The sequence below is a fragment of the Ranitomeya variabilis genome, chromosome 6, assembly GCF_051348905.1.
Source record: "Ranitomeya variabilis isolate aRanVar5 chromosome 6, aRanVar5.hap1, whole genome shotgun sequence".
NCBI classification, from domain to species: Eukaryota; Metazoa; Chordata; class Amphibia; order Anura; family Dendrobatidae; genus Ranitomeya; species Ranitomeya variabilis.
In genome coordinates, this window is record NC_135237.1 from 157,668,887 (window position 1) to 157,689,851 (window position 20,965).

General features: G+C 44.0%; 1 protein-coding gene across 1 annotated transcript in view; it reads left to right on the top strand.

The window, feature by feature from the left end:
* Positions 1-20,965, top strand: part of LANCL2 (LanC like glutathione S-transferase 2) — an 80,643-nt gene that overhangs the window by 25,995 nt on the left and 33,683 nt on the right. Inside the window, exons 3-5 of the mRNA XM_077269150.1 lie at positions 7,454-7,661; positions 19,301-19,448; positions 19,910-20,056. Coding sequence (XP_077125265.1) covers positions 7,454-7,661; positions 19,301-19,448; positions 19,910-20,056 — 503 coding nt within the window. The remainder of the gene's footprint in view (positions 1-7,453; positions 7,662-19,300; positions 19,449-19,909; positions 20,057-20,965) is intronic.

Below are 20,965 nucleotides of genomic sequence, written 5' to 3' on the forward strand. Positions count from 1 at the left end.
ATTGCGCAGGTATGAGGTACCGGTTGTGCCTTCCGTTGAGCCTCCTGCTCCGGTGTTGGTTGAGGGTGAGTTGGAGTACGTTGTGGAGAAAATCTTAGACTCTCGTGTTTCCAGACGGAGACTCCAGTATCTGGTCAAGTGGAAGGGATACGGCCAGGAGGATAATTCTTGGGTGAATGCATCTGATGTTCATGCCTCTGATCTGGTTCGTGCCTTTCATAGGGCCCATCCTGATCGCCCTGGTGGTTCTGGTGAGGGTTCGGTGCCCCCTCCTTGAGGGGGGGGTACTGTTGTGAATTTGGATTCTGGGCTCCCCCGGTGGCTACTGGTGGAATTGAACTGGTGTCTTCATCTTCTCTGTTCACCTGTTCCCATCAAGATGTGGGAGTCGCTATATAACCTTGCTGCTTTGTTAGTTGCTTGCCGGTCAACAATGTTATCAGAAGCCTCTCTGTGCTTGTTCCTGCTCCTAGACAACTACTAGATAAGTTGGACTCTTGTCCATGTTTGTTTTTGCATTTTTGTTCCAGTTCACAGCTGTAGTTTCGTTACTGTGTCTGGAAAGCTCTTGTGAACAGGAATTGCCACTCTGGTGTTATGAGTTAATGCCAGAGTTTTAAAGTAATTTCTGGATGGTGTTTTGATAGGGTTTTTAGCTGACCATGAAAGTGTTCTTTCTGTCTTCTGCTATGTAGTAAGTGGACCTCAAATTTGCTAAACCTATTTTCATACTACGTTTTGTTATTTCATCTTAATTCACCGCCAATACATGTGGGGGGCCTCTGTCTCCTTTCGGGGTATTTCTCTAGAGGTGAGCTAGGACTTATTTTCCTCTGCTAGCATTATTTAGTCCTCCGGCTGGTGCTGGGCATCTAGAATCAACGTAGGCATGCTACCCGGCCACTGCTAGTTGTGTGTTAGGTTTAGTTCATGGTCAGCTCAGTTCCCATCTTCCAAGAGCTAGTTCCTATATATGCTGATGCTATGTTCTCTTGCCATTGAGATCATGACAGTTTGACCGGACCGCAAAGTGTTAATTGTTTGGGCTGAAGCAGGAGATAGAGAAGTGTTTAAGGAAAATTTTTTTTTTTTTTTTCCCTTCAGAGTTTTGCTGTCTAGCCCTTAATTGCTGTCTAGCTGCTTCTTACCTCCTCTTAACCCTTGAATGGCTCTGTGTCCACCTGTTTGTAATGGATCTTCAGAGTGTAACTGCAGGTTTGAATAATCTCGCCACGAAGGTACAAAATTTGCAAGATTTTGTTTGTCATGCACCTGTATCTGAGCCGAGAATTCCTTTGCCGGAATTTTTCTCGGGGAATAGATCTGGGTTTCAGAATTTTCGAAATAATTGCAAATTATTTTTGTCCCTGAAATCTCGCTCTGCCGGAGACCCTGCACAGCAGGTCAGGATTGTGATTTCCTTGCTCCGGGGCGACCCTCAAGACTGGGCTTTTTCATTGACACCAGGGGATCCTGCGTTGCTCAATGTGGATGCGTTTTTTCTGGCCTTGGGGTTGCTTTATGACGAACCTCATTTGGAGCTTCAGGCAGAAAAAACTTTGATGTCCCTATCTCAGGGGCAAGATGAAGCGGAAATTTACTGCCAAAGATTCCGTAAATGGTCTGTGCTTACTCAGTGGAATGAGTGCGCCCTGGCGGCGACTTTCAGAGAGGGTCTCTCTGATGCCATTAAGGATGTTATGGTGGGGTTCCCTGTGCCTGCGGGTCTGAATGAGTCCATGACAATGGCTATTCAGATCGATAGGCGTTTGCGGGAGCGCAAACCAGTGCACCATCTGGCGGTGTCCACTGAGAAGTCGCCAGAGAGTATGCAGTGTGATAGAATTCTGTCCCGAAGCGAGCGGCAGAATTTTAGACGGAAAAATGGGTTGTGTTTCTATTGTGGTGATTCTACTCATGTTATATCAGCATGCTCTAAACGCACTAAAAAGCTTGGTAAATCTGTTTCCATTTGCACCTCACCGTCTAAGTTTATTCTACCTGTGACCCTGATTTGCTCTTTGTCATCTATTACCACGGACGCCTATGTCGACTCTGGCGCCGCTTTGAGTCTTATGGATTGGTCCTTTGCCAAACGCTGTGGGTATGATTTAGAGCCTTTGGAGACTCCTATTCCTCTGAAGGGGATTGACTCCACCCCATTGGCTAATAATAAACCACAATACTGGACACAAGTAACTATGCGTATTAATCCGGATCACCAGGAGATTATTCGCTTTCTGGTGCTGTATAATCTACATGATGATTTGGTGCTAGGATTGCCTTGGCTGCAATCTCACAACCCAGTCCTCGACTGGAGAGTTATGTCTGTGTTGAGCTGGGGATGTAAGGGGGCTCATGGGGATGTACCTGTGGTTTCCATTTCATCATCTATTCCCTCTGAAATTCCTGAGTTCCTGTCTGACTATCGTGACGTCTTTGAAGAATCCAAGCTTGGTTCGTTACCTCCGCACCGAGAGTGCGATTGTGCCATAGATTTAATCCCGGGTAGTAAATACCCAAAGGGTCGTTTATTTAATCTGTCTGTGCCTGAACATGCTGCTATGCGAGAATATATAAAGGAGTCCTTGGAAAAGGGACATATTCGTCCATCGTCATCTCCCTTAGGAGCCGGTTTTTTCTTTGTGTCAAAAAAAGACGGCTCTTTGAGACCATGTATTGATTATCGGCTTTTGAATAAAATCACTGTTAAATATCAATACCCATTGCCGTTGCTGACTGATTTGTTTGCTCGCATAAAGGGGGCCAAGTGGTTCTCTAAGATTGACCTTCGTGGGGCGTATAATTTGGTGCGAATCAGGCAGGGGGATGAGTGGAAAACCGCATTTAATACGCCCGAGGGCCACTTTGAGTATTTAGTGATGCCTTTTGGTCTTTCAAATGCTCCGTCAGTTTTCCAGTCCTTTATGCATGATATTTTTCGCGATTATTTGGATAAATTTATGATTGTGTATCTGGATGATATTCTGATTTTTTCGGATGACTGGGACTCTCATGTCCAGCAAGTCAGGAGGGTTTTTCAGGTTTTGCGGTCTAATTCTTTGTGTGTGAAGGGTTCTAAGTGTGTTTTTGGGGTACAGAGGATTTCCTTTTTGGGATATATTTTTTCCCCCTCTTCCATTGAAATGGATCCTGTCAAGGTTCAAGCTATTTGTGATTGGACGCAGCCCTCTTCTCTTAAGAGTCTTCAGAAATTTTTGGGCTTTGCTAACTTTTATCGTCGATTTATTGCTGGTTTTTCGGATATTGCTAAGCCATTGACCGATTTGACTAAGAAGGGTGCTGATGTTGCTGATTGGTCCCCTGATGCTGTGGAGGCCTTTCGGGAGCTTAAGCGCCGTTTTTCCTCTGCCCCTGTGTTGCGTCAGCCTGATGTTGCTCTACCTTTTCAGGTTGAGGTCGACGCTTCTGAGATCGGAGCTGGGGCAGTGTTGTCGCAGAAAAGTTCTGACTGCTCCGTGATGAGGCCTTGTGCCTTCTTTTCCCGTAAATTTTCGCCCGCTGAGCGGAATTATGATGTTGGGAATCGGGAGCTTTTGGCCATGAAGTGGGCTTTTGAGGAGTGGCGCCATTGGCTTGAGGGGGCCAGACATCAGGTGGTGGTATTGACGGACCACAAAAATTTGATTTATCTGGAGACCGCCAGGCGCCTGAATCCTAGACAGGCGCGTTGGTCATTATTTTTCTCTCGGTTTAATTTTGTGGTGTCATACCTACCGGGTTCTAAGAATGTTAAGGCGGATGCCCTTTCTAGGAGTTTTGAGCCTGACTCGCCTAGTAACTCTGAGCCCACAGGTATCCTTGAGGATGGAGTGGTATTGTCAGCCGTTTCTCCAGACCTGCGGCGGGCCTTGCAGGAGTTTCAGGCGGATAGACCTGATCGTTGCCCACCTGATAAACTGTTTGTTCCTGATGATTGGACCAGTAGAGTAATCTCTGAGGTTCATTCTTCTGCGTTGGCAGGTCATCCTGGCATTTTTGGTACCAGGGATTTGGTGGCAAGGTCCTTCTGGTGGCCTTCCCTGTCACGAGATGTGCGAGGCTTTGTGCAGTCTTGTGACGTTTGTGCTCGGGCCAAGCCTTGTTGTTCTCGGGCTAGTGGATTATTGTTGCCCTTGCCTATTCCTAAGAGGCCTTGGACGCACATCTCGATGGATTTTATTTCAGATCTGCCTGTTTCTCAGAAGATGTCTGTCATCTGGGTGGTGTGTGACCGTTTCTCTAAGATGGTCCATTTGGTTCCTCTGCCCAAGTTGCCTTCTTCTTCCGAGTTGGTTCCTCTGTTTTTTCAAAATGTTGTTCGTTTGCATGGTATTCCTGAGAATATCGTTTCTGACAGAGGGACTCAATTCGTGTCTAGATTTTGGCGGGCATTCTGTGCTAGGATGGGCATAGATTTATCTTTTTCGTCCGCTTTCCATCCTCAGACGAATGGCCAGACCGAGCGGATTAATCAGACCCTGGAGACATATCTGAGGTGTTTTGTGTCTGCTGACCAGGATGATTGGGTTGCTTTTTTGCCATTGGCGGAGTTCGCTCTCAATAATCGGGCCAGCTCTGCCACTTTGGTGTCCCCGTTTTTCTGTAATTCGGGGTTTCATCCTCGATTTTCCTCTGGTCAGGTGGAATCTTCGGATTGTCCTGGAGTGGATGCTGTGGTGGAGAGATTGCATCAGATCTGGGGGCAGGTGGTGGACAATTTGAGGTTGTCCCAGGAGAAGACTCAGCTTTTTGCCAACCGCCACCGTCGTGTTGGTCCTCGGCTTTGTGTTGGGGATTTGGTGTGGTTGTCTTCTCGTTTTGTCCCTATGAGGGTCTCTTCTCCTAAGTTTAAGCCTCGGTTCATCGGCCCGTATAAGATATTGGAGATTCTTAACCCTGTTTCCTTCCGTTTGGACCTCCCTGCATCCTTTTCTATTCATAACGTTTTTCATCGGTCATTATTGCGCAGGTATGAGGTACCGGTTGTGCCTTCCGTTGAGCCTCCTGCTCCGGTGTTGGTTGAGGGTGAGTTGGAGTACGTTGTGGAGAAAATCTTAGACTCTCGTGTTTCCAGACGGAGACTCCAGTATCTGGTCAAGTGGAAGGGATACGGCCAGGAGGATAATTCTTGGGTGAATGCATCTGATGTTCATGCCTCTGATCTGGTTCGTGCCTTTCATAGGGCCCATCCTGATCGCCCTGGTGGTTCTGGTGAGGGTTCGGTGCCCCCTCCTTGAGGGGGGGGTACTGTTGTGAATTTGGATTCTGGGCTCCCCCGGTGGCTACTGGTGGAATTGAACTGGTGTCTTCATCTTCTCTGTTCACCTGTTCCCATCAAGATGTGGGAGTCGCTATATAACCTTGCTGCTTTGTTAGTTGCTTGCCGGTCAACAATGTTATCAGAAGCCTCTCTGTGCTTGTTCCTGCTCCTAGACAACTACTAGATAAGTTGGACTCTTGTCCATGTTTGTTTTTGCATTTTTGTTCCAGTTCACAGCTGTAGTTTCGTTACTGTGTCTGGAAAGCTCTTGTGAACAGGAATTGCCACTCTGGTGTTATGAGTTAATGCCAGAGTTTTAAAGTAATTTCTGGATGGTGTTTTGATAGGGTTTTTAGCTGACCATGAAAGTGTTCTTTCTGTCTTCTGCTATGTAGTAAGTGGACCTCAAATTTGCTAAACCTATTTTCATACTACGTTTTGTTATTTCATCTTAATTCACCGCCAATACATGTGGGGGGCCTCTGTCTCCTTTCGGGGTATTTCTCTAGAGGTGAGCTAGGACTTATTTTCCTCTGCTAGCATTATTTAGTCCTCCGGCTGGTGCTGGGCATCTAGAATCAACGTAGGCATGCTACCCGGCCACTGCTAGTTGTGTGTTAGGTTTAGTTCATGGTCAGCTCAGTTCCCATCTTCCAAGAGCTAGTTCCTATATATGCTGATGCTATGTTCTCTTGCCATTGAGATCATGACATACTATATATAGGAGGAGATGACCTACAGGTATATACTATATACAGGGGAGATGACACACAGCAGGTATATACTATATACAGGGGAGATGACATACAGGTATATACTATATACAGGAGATGACATACAGGTGTATACTATATACAAGGGAGATGACAAACATGTATATACTGAGGTGAAAATGAGAGGTGTGAGTTGAAAATGAGGCGTGATGGGAAAATAAGAGAAGTGAGGTGCTATAACTAACCACAGATATTTACTATGCCCAGGCAACGCCGGGCTCTTCAGCTAGCTTAGATTTACAATCTCCATGCTTTTCTCATGGTCAACTTTATGTGGCCTGTTCAAGAGTTGGAACAGCCAAAAATCTGTTTGTCTTTGCACCTGAAGGAAAAACTAAGAATGTCGTTTATCAAAAGGCTCTCGAATAAGTAGTAGAAGATTACTTCACATTACTTGGCCAATTTAGTTAAATCTGTGTGGAATATATCTGGTGTTGAAATATATGTTGTAAAATGCTTCTATTAGCTTAGTTTTTGCCTTTTAATAATTACATTTCTATCTATTTGTTTTGTGTTTTTTTTGTGCAGAATACATTTTTGTTAACACATTCTATTTTGCTAACCTGTCACATGCAACTCGACACACAAAAAGTCGCTACATGCATGTCGCCACACGCAACTCAACACACACAACTTGACACACGAAACTCGCCCTAAAACACACACAAGTCTGTTATTATCCTTCAAAAATAAAAATCTGATTAATAAGCAGACAAACTACAAGAGCAACAAATGTACCATATAGGAATCCGGCAGCTGTCAGTCACATGACCAGTCTATTATGTGTATGTGTGAGCATATATATACTGCCCGGGGGGAGGGCTTACTGTTGGCTGGGGATTTATCAGGCTGCCAATAGCAACCAATCACAGCACAGCTTCTATTTTGCTACAGTTAATTAATCTGAGCTCTGATTGGTTAATATAGGCAACAAAGACATTCTCAGTATAACAAAGCTAATATATGTTGTGAAATTCTTCTATTAGCTTAGTTTTTGCCTTTTAATAATTACATTTCTATCTATTTGTTTTGTGGTTTTTGTGTGCAGAATAAATTTTTGTTATCACATTCTATTTTGCTAACAGCAGTCATTAACCCGGGCGAAGCCGGGTAGTACAGCTAGTATATATATATATATATATATATATAGATGCTCAGAAAGAAAATATTGAAGGTAAAAGGTTCATGCGTTAAAAACCTAGATAGGCCTCTCCCGTGTGATTGTGAGGCCTGTGGCATCTCATTTCGGGACCTAACACAGCAGTATGTCAGTGCTGAACAAAAATATCTGGAGGGGATATACATGTCTGTCTCGTGTATATAACATGTATAGTTGGTGATCATCTTGGTTGATTGGGACTGCAGTAGAATGATTATTATTATTATTATTATTATTATTATTGCTGTTCTCTCCTAGGCATAGCCTTGCTCTACTTGCAGCTGTATCGTGTCACCAAGGACCAGGCTCATTTGCTGCGTTCTCTTGATTATGTGAAGAGAATTCTGCGGAACCTGAATGGCCGAAGAGTGACATTCCTGTGTGGCGATGCCGGGCCGCTCGCTGTAGGTGCTGTCGTCCATCACAAACTTCAAAATGAAGTGGAATCCAAGGATTGCATTACAAAGTAAGGACTAACTTCCACAAGATTACTAACATACAAACTAAAAGCACTTTTCCATAGCCATATTTTGGTCAGTACTATGTCTCCGACACCAGTAGTGGAACCTACAGCAAAAAGATTTGGATCAATTCCTAGATTTGGCTTACAAATTACAGTAGGAGAATACTGACCAAAATTTACCGACATCCTGCAAAGGAAAAACCATTACATTCTATACACTTGCATAGATTATTCTCTTCTACATCAAGGGAGGAATGAATCTCAAAGCTCAATATTATTTCCATAGCTAATCCTGCTGACACAAGCGCAATGACCAGACACTGATTAATTACTTTGCGAGTTCAACTCCGGACGTTTATGTGGTTGTCAATGCTCGCAAAAGTCTTAATATGCCTTGATAAGCCATAACATTAAATCCTAATATTGTGTAGGTCCCCTGATGTAGCTGAAACACATTTGACCCACTCAGGCATGGAGTCTACAAGATCTTTTAAGGGAGTGTCTGGCACTAAGACATTAGCAAAGGATCCTTTAAGTCTTGCAGGCTATGTTCGTCATTTTTTGATAGGTATTTTGAAACCTATTCTGCTCCAAAATCCATAAAAGAAATTAACATATGATGTGAATAAGCTTCCTATATATTTCAATGGGAGAACATACTGGTTGTGCACATGGTGCTGTTTGTTTGTGTTATCTGCACTGAATAAAGCAACATGGCAGTTCTTCTTTCTTATTTTCTTCTTCTTCCTGCCCCAGCCCCAGCTTCATGTCAGATATGCGCATGCGCTGGAGCTGCTCTGAGTCAGCGGCTACATGACGGGTGGGGGCGCACACTATACGCGTCACTGTGTCTCTGCACTCCAGAGCATGCGTCCATCTGATAGGAGGCTAGAGCTGTACATCCACAGTCAGTGCGCATGCCCAGAGATTGGATGGGCAGTGCGCACGCACAGGATTTGTACGTGGTTGCAGTGATGTTGGGCACATCGCATCACTAACTGTGCACTGGGGCCAGTTTAATAGCTAAAATCGAGGTGACGGGTTCCCGTTAAGTTATGTGGGGTCACTTTTACAATGGGGAAAGAAAACCTGATTTATCAACTAGACCTGCTTTTTCCATTAAAGAAGACAATTAATAGTAGGCTTGGTGTTAGTGTTGGCAATTATATCAATCAGTCTAAATAGAAATCATCTCTTCCCTGCAGCAATAAAGGGTGGTGTCATTCCAGAGGAGGTAGACACTCTGTCGGTACTATAATAATGATGATAATAATAATAATATTATATATATTTTTTTTTTATTTGCCCTGATGTTTTGCACTTTCTTGATACATCTTCTGTGACATCTCCCCATTTCTTTCCTTGGGAGTCACAATCTCACCACATTATTATGGAGTTATATTAGTAATGACGTGCATGTGACCTGTTATGGTGTTATTTTATTACTAACGTTTTAGCACTTGTTGAATTACACTTCATTTTATTACACTTCCTTCTGATGATCATTTCGCCATTGCTTCACTTTTTGTAAATGTTTTTTTTTTTTCCGCATTTAAAAAGTTTTATAATTTTTTATTTATGTGAATCATGTGTATTTGATTTGCCTAATGCCCACTATCTTTGCACCGGGTCGTCCCTGCAGCAGTAAGCTTTCTTATTGAATTTTTTTTTATGTAATTCCACTTTGAAATTTTCTCACCACTCCTCGTCAGAAGCAGTCTTTGGCCTTTCCCCCCTGTGCCAGACTGCAAGCCATTCTTCCTCCCCTACAAGTTCAGATTGGTACCATAGGGTGGAGCCCTTTCAGTCCAAGAGAGGTCTTTTGTCTAAGTTACAAATCCAAGTAAGAAGGAAACAGCTGCACTGATACACTGATATAATTTGCAAAAGTTATCTCTTGTTTGTTACATGTGCAGAAAAAAACAAAACAAAACACCACAGCAAGGTGAAATAGTGATGGAAAGGTAACGTTTCGACCCTGCCTGGGTCTTTGTCAAACCTCACTGTAAAACAAATACATACAATATTATTAAATCAGTCACTACCCCTTTCTCTTTCATTGTTTATGTATTATGGCTTTTTTATACATTTTTAACATATTTTTCTCAATGAAAATGCATTAAGATTTCGAATATATATTGCTCTGAGGTCCATATTTGTTTGTTTGGTTTATACATACAATATTGGTGTGCTGTACAACACGTGATATTATTTACATAGTAATAAAGATTCAACTAAACAAAAGTAAAATTCCTTTGCGTCATAGAGAAAATTAAGCCAAGTTTCTCTTCCCTGTTTTTTTTTTGTATGTATACCTTACAATTAATTCATCTATATCCAGATCAGGATTCATAGATTAGTCCTATAGAATAAGAAGATAAGCATATACAAATGTTATTAAAGGGGAAAAAAATACAACTACTACCTTAGAGAACACCTCAACTGGTTTCGCCTCACCATGCTTTCTCAAGGGTAGTAGTTGTAGTTTTTGTGAAGTGAGCTGCTTTTTGTTACATACTAGCTGTTTCCAGCCAGCTAACGCTCGGCACGCTCTTTGCTATCTAATTAACGCTGCTGGTGATTAACCTAAAGTAAATAATGACAACATTCAATATGCCTACGCAGGTGGTAAATTAACTTAAAATTAAGTTAATAACAATAATACTCATTAAAAATCTGAATAATACTAATAATACATTTTATTCACAGTGTAAAATAAAAAACAAACTGGATTCAGTAAGATGTGCGTTTTTTATTAATTCCAGCATCTAATTAAATTTCATAACGAAACATAAATTGCTGGGGGGCGGGATTATGTGTGGTGATGTGTTGGGAGCGCGGGATTTATGTGTGGTAATGTGGTGGGGGCGAGATTATGTGTGGTAATGTGGTGGGGGGGCGGGATTATGTGTGGTAATGTGGTGGGGGGGCGGGATTATGTGTGGTAATGTGGTGGGGGCGGGATTATGTTTGGTAATGTGGTGGGGGGCGGGATTATCTGTGTTAATGTGGTGGGGGGGCAGGATTATGTATTGTGATGTGGTTGGGGGGCGGGATCATGTGTGGTAATGTGGTGGGAGGGCGGGATTATGTGTGGTAATGGGGTGGGGGGGCGGGATTGTGTGTGGTAATGTGGTGGGGGGGCGGGATTATGTGTGGTAATGTGGTGGGGGCGGGATTATGTTTGGTAATGTGGTGGGGGGCGGGATTATCTGTGTTAATGTGGTGGGGGGGCAGGATTATGTATTGTGATGTGGTTGGGGGGCGGGATCATGTGTGGTAATGTGGTGGGAGGGCGGGATTATGTGTGGTAATGGGGTGGGGGGGCGGGATTGTGTGGTAATAGGGTGGGGGGGCGGGATTGTGTGTGGTAATGGGGGGGGGTGGGATTGTGTGTGGTAATGGGGTGTGGGGGCGGGATTGTGTGTGGTGATGTTGTGGGGGGTGGAGCTACTGTGCAGGGGGCGGGATTAGCGAGTAATCACGATGCCTCATATATATAGACTAGATGTTTCCAGCCAGCTAACGCTCGGCACGGTCATTGCTATCTAATTAATGCTGCTGGTGATTAAACTAAAGTAAATAATGACAACATTCAATAGCGCTTACGCAGGTGGTAATTTAACTTAAAATTAAGTTAATAACAATAGTGTGGTGATGTGTTGGGGGTGGGATTATGTGTGGTGATGGAGTGGGGGGGCGGGATTATGTGTGGTGATGGTGTGGGGGGGCGGGATTATGTGTGGTGATGGGGTGGGGGGCGGGATTATGTGTGGTGATGGGGTGGGGGGGCGGGATTATGTGTGGTGATGGGGTGGGGGGCGGGATTATGTGTGGTGATGGGGTGGGGGGGCGGGATTATGTGTGGTGATGGGGTGGGGGGCGGGATTATGTGTGGTGATGGGGTGGGGGGCGGGATTATGTGTGGTGATGGGGTGGGGGGCGGGATTATGTGTGGTAAAGGGGTGGTGGGGGCGAGATTGTGTGGTAATGTGGTGGGGGGCGGGATTATGTGTGGTAATGGGGTGGGGGGCGGGATTATGTGTGGTGATGTGGGGGCGAGGGATTATGTGTGGTGATGTGGTGGGGGCGGGATGATGTGGGGTGATGTGGTGGGCGGGTGGGATGATGTGGGGTGATGTGGTGGGCGGGCGGGATGATGGGTGATGTGGTGGGCGGGCGGGATTATGTGTGGTGATGTGTTGGGGGAGCGGGATTATGTGTGGTAATGTGGTGGGGGGTGGGATTATGTGTGGTAATGTGGTGGGGGGCGGGATTATCTGTGGTAATGGGGTGGGGGGCGGGATTATGTGGTAATGTGGTGGGGGGGCGGGATTATCTGTGGTAATGTGGTGGGGGGCGGGATTATCTGTGGTAATGTGGTGGGGTGGCGGGATTGTGTGTGGTAATGTGGGGGGCGGGATTATGTGTGGTAATGTGGGGGGATTGTGTGTGGTAATGTGGGGGCGGAGCTACTGTGCAGGGGGCGGGATTAGCGAGTAATCACGATGCCTCATATATATAGATTTTGTATTACATTTAAGGTATGGTGAAGTAACTTTTAATCAGGATCTAAGCAGTTTATTTCTTTCTGTCCTCTCTATTTCCATTATCATCTTTCTGTGAACTACAGCTGTTCAAAATAAAATGGCACCAGCTTTTGGAAAAGAATTATTGCACTTACAACAATGAGAACTGCTCTATTTTGAACTGTTTGATTAGTTTGGAGACAAACGTGTATCCACTGTGTGGTGTCAGTCTGCACCAGATAGGGATGAAGTATCGCTCCTAGTCTGGAATAGCGGGGAAGGACACTTGGCAAAAGCCAGGGAGCTGCTTCCGACAAGGAGTGGTGAGAAAAATTGTAAAGTGGAATTAGATAGAAAAAAATCCATTAGGCTTCTGATCACTGCGGGGTTAGACTCTTACTAACTGGGCAGATTGATAAACTTTCCCACACTATTTCCAAGCCTACTATTAATAGTAATAGCTCTTTTATTGTGTCTTGTCTTTATCTGCAGTTTGGGAGGTAGTAGAGGTTTGTATTGAGTTCAGCTATAAGTTTTGCGCTCTGCAAGTTTTAAATATAACTTTGTATGTGTATCTGCTTTTCCATCACTTGGTGATCTATTTCTGATGATCACTTACCCATTGTAGGCTTTTTTGGCAGTGGTTTACACAGCAAGCAAGATGCATTGTGTGGAGAGACCCCTTTCTGTCAAAGCCCCTTCCTGTCAAATATTTGTGTGTTTTTCAGTCTTCAGTACCATTGTATCCTGTAGAGCAGGGGTTACTCCACCTTGTAAGACTACAGCTCCCAACATACCTTGACAGCCTGCACCTGTGAGGGGATGCTGGGAATCTGCAGTTTGCAGACCTAGCTGGTTGAGCACATATATCAAACTCTGGCCTGTGGGCCAAATCTGGCCCTCAGTGTGAGTATATTTGGCCTACAACACCGGGCAGGTCCCTGTTTTTGCATCGAATTTTCAACTTTATCGGCATCCTTGATTCCGATACAATGGAAAGCAATGATGAAGGAGGGAGCAGCAACATCATGGAGCACCATGTGAGGCCATTATATCGTATGGAGCACTATGTGGGGGTTATTATACTGTATGGAGCACATTTTGTGGCCAATATACTGTATGGAGCACTACTTGGGGGCTATTATACTGTATGGAAGGCAATGCAGGGCTCGTTATACTGTATGGAGCACTATGTGGGCACAGGTCCCACTGGATGTGAAACTCATGGGAGGGGCATTTTTCTTGGCATCATGCTTTATTATTTGTATTAATCAAGGTTTTTTTTATCCTTTTATTATTAGATATTTAAATTAGGCCATATGCCTTTTACTGCTCTTATATGGCATATTGTATTATTCCAATATTTACTCTAAGATCTTTTACTTAAAATATACTTTGTACTTCCTCAGTTGTAGACATTTTTTTTAATAAATATCAAGGTTGGCCCGTTACTTTATCCAATCTTTTAATTTTGGCCCTTTGTCTTTTTGAGTTGGACATCTCTGTGGTAGAGGGATCAGTAGTACTGCATGGACAGAGGCACAGTTTGCTGGCTCATGCCCTGCCCTGTTTTGCCCATAATGCTGTTTTGGTTTATTTAGTAATCTGAAGTGACTGGGCATGTTTGTTATTGGTGTTGCTAATTATGCTTTGACATACATTAATTTCCCTAGTGGTTTTCCTTCACGGCAGTGCAGCTAAATCCATGAACATCCCATTTATATCCTTAATGTGAATCCTTAGTTACGTTAAGGCAAGTCGTTAAAAAGAAAAAAGAACCTGTCTCATATTGGGTAACATCACGTTTGTTCTAGCTAATGGAAATGTGAGACTTTTAAGGATGCTTTTATTTAAAAGACAGCACTGTCCCTCTGGGAAGAGGGATTTCACAACCTGGCATGTAAATTCTTGCTGGTTTTCACTGTCACCTGTAGCTGAACCACTCTACATCTTAACTATTTCACTGTCGGGAGAAGATGCTTTAGTTGGTTGGTACAGATAACTTTCACCTTAAGGGCACAGTCAGGCGACCGTCTACAACGGATGACAAGATTCGAATCACAATGCTCGGACTGACCGGCAGCTCTCCTGGCCTGAACATGACGGCCTGTATTTCTATGGAGCTATCACACTCGAGTCAGGAGAGGTACCGGCCAGTCCGACAATTGTGATGTAACCGATGTCCGTGTTTTATGGCCCTCTAACTGCTCCCTATCACAGTGGATTATCATTTATAACTGCCCTTAAACAAGTTTATTTTTCTTCTCCCACATGCACAGTAATTCACGTGAATCTCACAGAGACAGTCCTAGGCCTTCCGACCTCTAGCTAAACCTTAGGACTTCCTAGTTGTAAGCCCTATCACCTCCAACGTTTTTTCATATATAATATATATAATTTCATACTCTATATGAGGGTCAGAAGTCCAATTCGCTGTCATAGAGCACCAAATTGCCTGATACTATTCCATGTCACAAAATTCCTTGTCTTCCTTTACACATACAGTGGGGAGATGTAATAAACAAAGTTCATTAAAATCGGGCTTAATTTGGGTACAAAAATTTACATCACATTGTGTAGTTTTTGCTCAATGCTGAAAAATCAGGCATGGGTTAGCAAGAAGTGGTCTTACACACATTAAGGGGTATGGCCCATGATACAACAATTCCCCAAACTTCTGGTAGCAATTGAAAATTGGCACCAACTAATAGGTGGTGTAAACGTATGCCAAATATTTCATCCTCCATGAGCCACTGTGATAAATTTAGTAAATTTTACTACTGTCTAGTAGCAGATCATACTGTCTAAGAGGGAAGAAATTACCGTTGACTGTGTTAGTGCAGTCTGCTCCATAGATTTATATTACGTAACTATGTCTCCTAGTATTCCTAATAAACTTAAGCCCTACATACATTAGGCACACACATCTTATAATTTGCTTATATGGATATTTATAAAAAAAAATTAGTTGAAGGGGACCTGAATTGTGTTTTTATATTGAGTATATAATGTATATGTTATTAAACTGTCTAAGGGGTTCAGGCAAGTGTGGAAAAAAACACAACAGGAGGACGAAAAGGAGGAAAAGACCTCCACTATTCTAGAGAAAACAGCACAGAAAAAACAACAAGCAAAGGTGCTTACCTGTCCAGGCCTCAACTCAAATGCACTAACATGGTGCAGCGGGCCCAAGTAATGATGGCGACTACACAGGTGCGGTAATACCAAATGAGACAGCCAGCCTACAATCAGGGATTGGCCACTTGGCACACCAGTGCAAATAAATAATCTGCAGCAGTGTTCACAGAGAGTATGCAAAGCATCTGGATCATAGCCTATTAGTATTGCGGGCTGCCCAGTGCTAACTGTAATGCGTCCCATGTGAACAGAGGCCACAACTTACAAAGCCATCAGGGCCCAACTGCACCTCAAAAAGTAAAAGTAAAAAAGTGCACAAGAACATATCAAAATATGTAAGGTATTAGTTAATTTTATGGCCACAATATGTAAGCTGGCAACCAACGTCACGGGTCCTCACGCTTGCCAGTCCTACTCTAACAGCAAAAACCACAACAGGAGGAAAAAAAGGAGGAAAAAACCTCCACTGTTCTAGAGAAAACACCACAGAAAAAAACAGGCAAAGGTGCTTACCTGTCCAGGCCTCAAATCAAATGCACTAACATGGTGCAAGTAAAGATGGCGACTGCACAGGTGTGGTTTTTAAGTTGTGGCCTCTGTTCACATGGGACGCATTACAGTTAGCAGTGGGCAGTCCGCCACAGGACGTTACTAATAGGCTATGATCCAGATGCTTTGCATTCTCTGTGTGAACACTGCCGCATGCAGATCTATTTGCAGTGGTGTGCCAAGCGGCCAATCCCAGATTGTAGGCTGGCTGTCTCATTTGGTATTAACGCACCTGTGCAGTCGCCATCTTTACTTGGGCCCGCAGCACCATGTTAGTGCATTTGATTTGAGGCCTGGACAGGTAAGTACCTTTGCCTTTTTTTTTCTGTGGTGTTTTCTCTAGAAGTGTGGAAAAAATTCAGAAAAATAAGAATGTGTTCAAAACAACCTCCCCTTTGTCAGTTTGGTTTTTCCTCGCACAGTTTTAAGCCTCAACTGTTTCACTTATTAGGTTTGTCCGATACATGAAATATCGAATTTTAAATTTGATCACCCACTCCCTGACGCAGGACATCATCATGGTTGAGCGTTGCATTCACTTACCACAAATTTTTTCACCTCCTTCGACGTGATGACCTCTCAGATCAATCGCAGTGAAAGAAGAAGGGAGGAGTGACCGCAGCACCGCCACACAGCTCCTGTCACTGCCATGAAATGGATCATCATCAGGGTGCAGCGGTGATAGAAGCAGGGTGAGTGTGCGCAGCTGTGCCCCCCGATGACAAACCATTTCAGGTTGGTCTAAAAGGTGTGGGGCAGCACCGCAGTTAGTCCTTTCTGCTTCTTTCACAATGATCGATTCAGTACTTCACTAGGGGGCGTAGATGAAAGAAGCTGTGGTTAGTGAGCACCGCGCACCCCCATTTTGGCTTTAGGGTTTTTTTTGGAGGAGGAGGTGAATAACGATACTGCGAGGAAGTGACTGCAGAGTAGCTTGAGAATACACAGTGATAGCTGGGGCTCGGAAGTAAGGTCACAGCAAGTAAGGTACAAAAACAGCTTAAGGGTATGTGCACATTTATTTTGGAGCTTTGAGAAATCCGCAGGTAAAAGGCACTGTGTTTTACCTGCGGATTTACCCTGGTTTTTATGCGGATTTTGTGTGGATTCAACCTGCGGATTCCTATAGAGGAGCAGGTGTAAACCGCAGCGGAATCCGCACAAAGAATTGACATGCTGCGGAAAGTAACCCACAGCGCTTCCGCATGTTTTTTTCCGCAAGATGGGCACTGCGGATTGCATTTTCCATAGGTTTATATTGTACTGTAAATGCATGGAAAGCTCCTGCGGACCCGCAGCTGCAGATCCGCAGCAAAATCCGCAACGTGTGCACATAGCCATAGGGATTAGCTGTATAGGGAGAACAGTAGGGCATTTGGTTAGTGTGTAAAGGACATTTTATGTATCGGACAACCCCTGTAATGACTCAATCTACAAAGGAAAACAATGACCGGGATCACCTGTTTGGTATAACTGGTTACTCATATACAGCACCCCAGAGTCCTGGTCGTTGCAGTAATGTCGTTCTTCCACCAGGGGGAGTGATATTACGTCTGATGGCAATAAAGGAGATCTACCTACCAGGTATCACAAACCATACACCACACTTCACACTCCAGTCCACCAGGGGGAGCCTTGCTCCTATCTACTAGGGCACTCCTCACAGAAGGGTAAAACTGGTGGGCTGGATAGAAAGTTAGAGAGAAGCTGACTGGGCTTTGCCCAGGCAACACCTGTCAGGCAGACAGGGGGAAAGGAGGAACATCGGAGCTGCAGACAGAGGGTCCCTGACAGGGGTGGGATCCTGACAGAGGCCTAGCTAGACAGAAATACACGGAGCTGCGCCTGCCCCACGTGCGGCAGCATCCTAAGAAAGGACACGAAGAGAATTGTGTTGTACAGGGTGAGAAACGAAGTCATAGCACAAGGAGAATACACCAGAGGGAGTTCTGCCCTGTAAAGGCTGCCTCCTTCTGAGGCGCGAAGCTGGTGGCCGGAACACCGAGGGAGCAACTTTCTCTAAGCCTTGCTCCAGAGACCGGCAGGACAGTCAATTCCAAGTTGGCTGCCCGACCTTAATACCTAGGAGACACGGTGGCAACTTGTGGGGGTCGGGGCGTCTCTAGGGTCCCTATAAACAAGCCTCAGGCCATCAGTCATACGGGTTTGTCCTATCCACACCATCTGGGGGACAGAGAGGAAGAAATAACATCTAGAACATCTACAACAGTTGTGAGGACCTTACCGACAAGCTCAGCAGGGAGGTACTACAACACACAGGCGCTAGTAAGAAGGCTACTGATTTCCACCTGGATAAGGGGACTCTGGATTTGCCTTCAGACCGGCTGGACTCTGCCTGCCCTGTGGTCTGTACCCTGGACTGTGGATGCTGAAGCCCCCAATAAAGGTAAAGAGACTTCAACCTTGTTTCCTCGTTATTCTCTGCGCCGTACATCATCCACCATCACCATCTACACTTCTGGGAAGCCCTGGGGATACACTTCACCTGTGGGAAGGTATACCATCAAGCTGCCATAACATCACCCCAGCGGACCCCTAAGCAGCGTCGGTCACCCTGACCGAATACCACAGGTGGCGTCACGAACTTCCCCTTTAAAGACCTTTCCCAAAACATAAAAACTCACTATTCCTTTTATCGGACGCCCCTCGAAGGGCCACGGACCAGGTCGGGCCACCGTGACATCCCCCGAACCGTAGGACCCGGTGCCGAGTACCCCATTGCCCTTACGTGGGGGCGATCCACATACACCTGATTATAATCCTGCCAAATCCTTGACTTTGTGCAAGTGATTCTGGAAGAGTTGATGCTGTTCTGAAGGTGAAAATGTGCTCGCACCAAATATTCATTTGATTTAGATTACTCTTTTGTTCATTCAGTTTGTATTTTGTTAATTGATTGAAATGTTATTATTTTTTTTCTATCTTTGACCGTATACTTACTTTGGAAACATTTTAGGCAGGTGTGGGAAAAAAAATCTGCACCGTTTATAATTATTCTTTTTTTTTCAATTTAATTTTCCATGCCACAAGGTAGTATAATGAGTGCGAGGGCCACAGAAGGAAACTCTAAAATCTACTTATGCTGAGAGAATGCCAGAGCAGTGCAGCTTTGGATAATGGACTGATCTCATGAAAAAACTGGCACAAAATAATCCAAAATCAGTAGTAGAAAAAGTGTTTAAAATAATACATTGTTTCTTGTTTCACAGGGAATTACTTACCCTTCCCCCTTACACACTTTCCCTCCCCTTTTCCCTCTCCCTTATAAAAATGTATAAAATCAATAAAAATTATTGGAAAATAAATAAATAAATAATACATTGTTACTAATCACAAGTATTACAGTGCTGTCAGAATGCCTTTTCCACACAATTCATAGCCTTGCTTGTGATTTTTACCCTTCAGGTTACTGGCGTTGCATCGAGGGGTGGTCAGCACGGACTCTGAGCTCCCGGATGAGTTGCTGTATGGGAGAGCTGGTTACCTCTATGCTTTACTCTACCTAAATGCTGAGATCGGTCCGGACACCGTGCCCCAAGCTACAATCAAAGAGGTTAGTAGTGAGGAGTTGACGCAGCATTTCTTATTTCTAATCACATTAATGGCAGTTGTCCCACCTTTGAAGAATGCTTGCATTGCTTTCTGAGGCTTGGAGGTCGAATGGGATAAAAGAAATGTCAGAATTAATAGCCTTTTTGTTAAACTGACTACTGTTCAGTGCTGTAATCGTCCTTCATTGTGAGAGTCTACTAGCAGGGAGGTGAAAGCGGCTTTATAACTCAGTCACTATACTGTGTAAATCCAAGGTTATCAGCGGTGACCGAGCCTTCTGTCAGAAAAAAGGCATGATGAAGACGGAGATGGCCCACCATAGCTAGGGGAAAAGTATTGAATGAAGGTGATCACCAAATATCTGAAGTTTTTGGAGCTACTATCTCATCATTGTATGTTTCTAAATAAAAAAAAAAAAAGGTATTTTATATCTATGCTAATCAACCATGTATCTATCAATAGCTGGTAGATGCTATCATTGAATCTGGGAAGAATCTGTCCAAAGACGAGCACAAGACAGAGCGATGTCCTCTGCTGTATCAGTGGCACAAGAAGCAGTACGTGGGGGCGGCCCATGGATTGGCTGGAATCTACTACATACTGATGCAGGTAAGCCATATGTAGGCCGGCAGATATTGCAGGACCCTTCCATTAATCTGGTGTTCCTAGTGCCAAATGGTCAAATATTATGGATTATTGGCCATACACAGAAGTGTTTATAAGGGTGCCTGCAGACAAATTTATGAAAATTTTTCCTAGTTTTAGCTACAAAACTTGGACAATTTTTGTCTGATTTTTATCTATGTGCCATCTTTGTACCTGTTTTTTATGTCCATGTACAATCATTCATTTTCATACAACTACATTAAAACATGAACATGATCCTATACAGTTTCCTAGGTTTACAATAGAAATCTATCTGTTAAAATCAGATGCCACTCTGATCCGATTTTTTTTTTTTCCTTTTTTTTTTTCCTTGCACCCCTTAGACTTGAATGTGTGAAACTCATCCGAGTTTCATATGAAAGTAGTGCATGTTGGGATTTTATTTTTTTTTTGCTCACAGGCAGTCAGAAGAAGAAAAAAAGTTGTTCATGAGAACAGCCCTATAGAATAACATGGGTGAGTGTGCTGTTCGTGTGCCATCTGATTAAAAATCGGATATCACACATTCGATTTGTACGCTCGTCGATCTGCATGACTGAGTGGACTCTTTAGGCCTAGTAATTATTTCAATTTGTTTTCCTTGTTAGCTGGAAGGATGCAAGAGCTAGCTGTCCAATAGCTGATAGCTATAGAGTGCCTGCGGGTAGCAGACTAGTCCGGGACCACTGTCAATCAATGTCACTGCGCAGTGGGAGGATACCCACAGCAATGTTACTGACCATCCTAGTGTGTGGCGGGAGAGCTGGGTGGAGGAGAAGAGGTCTTAACTTTGTGTTCTACCAATTTTTATCCATTTTGTGGTCAGAGAACTCAGTTGTGTGTTGTCATGTCGCCACTCGGCAGCATTGTGAG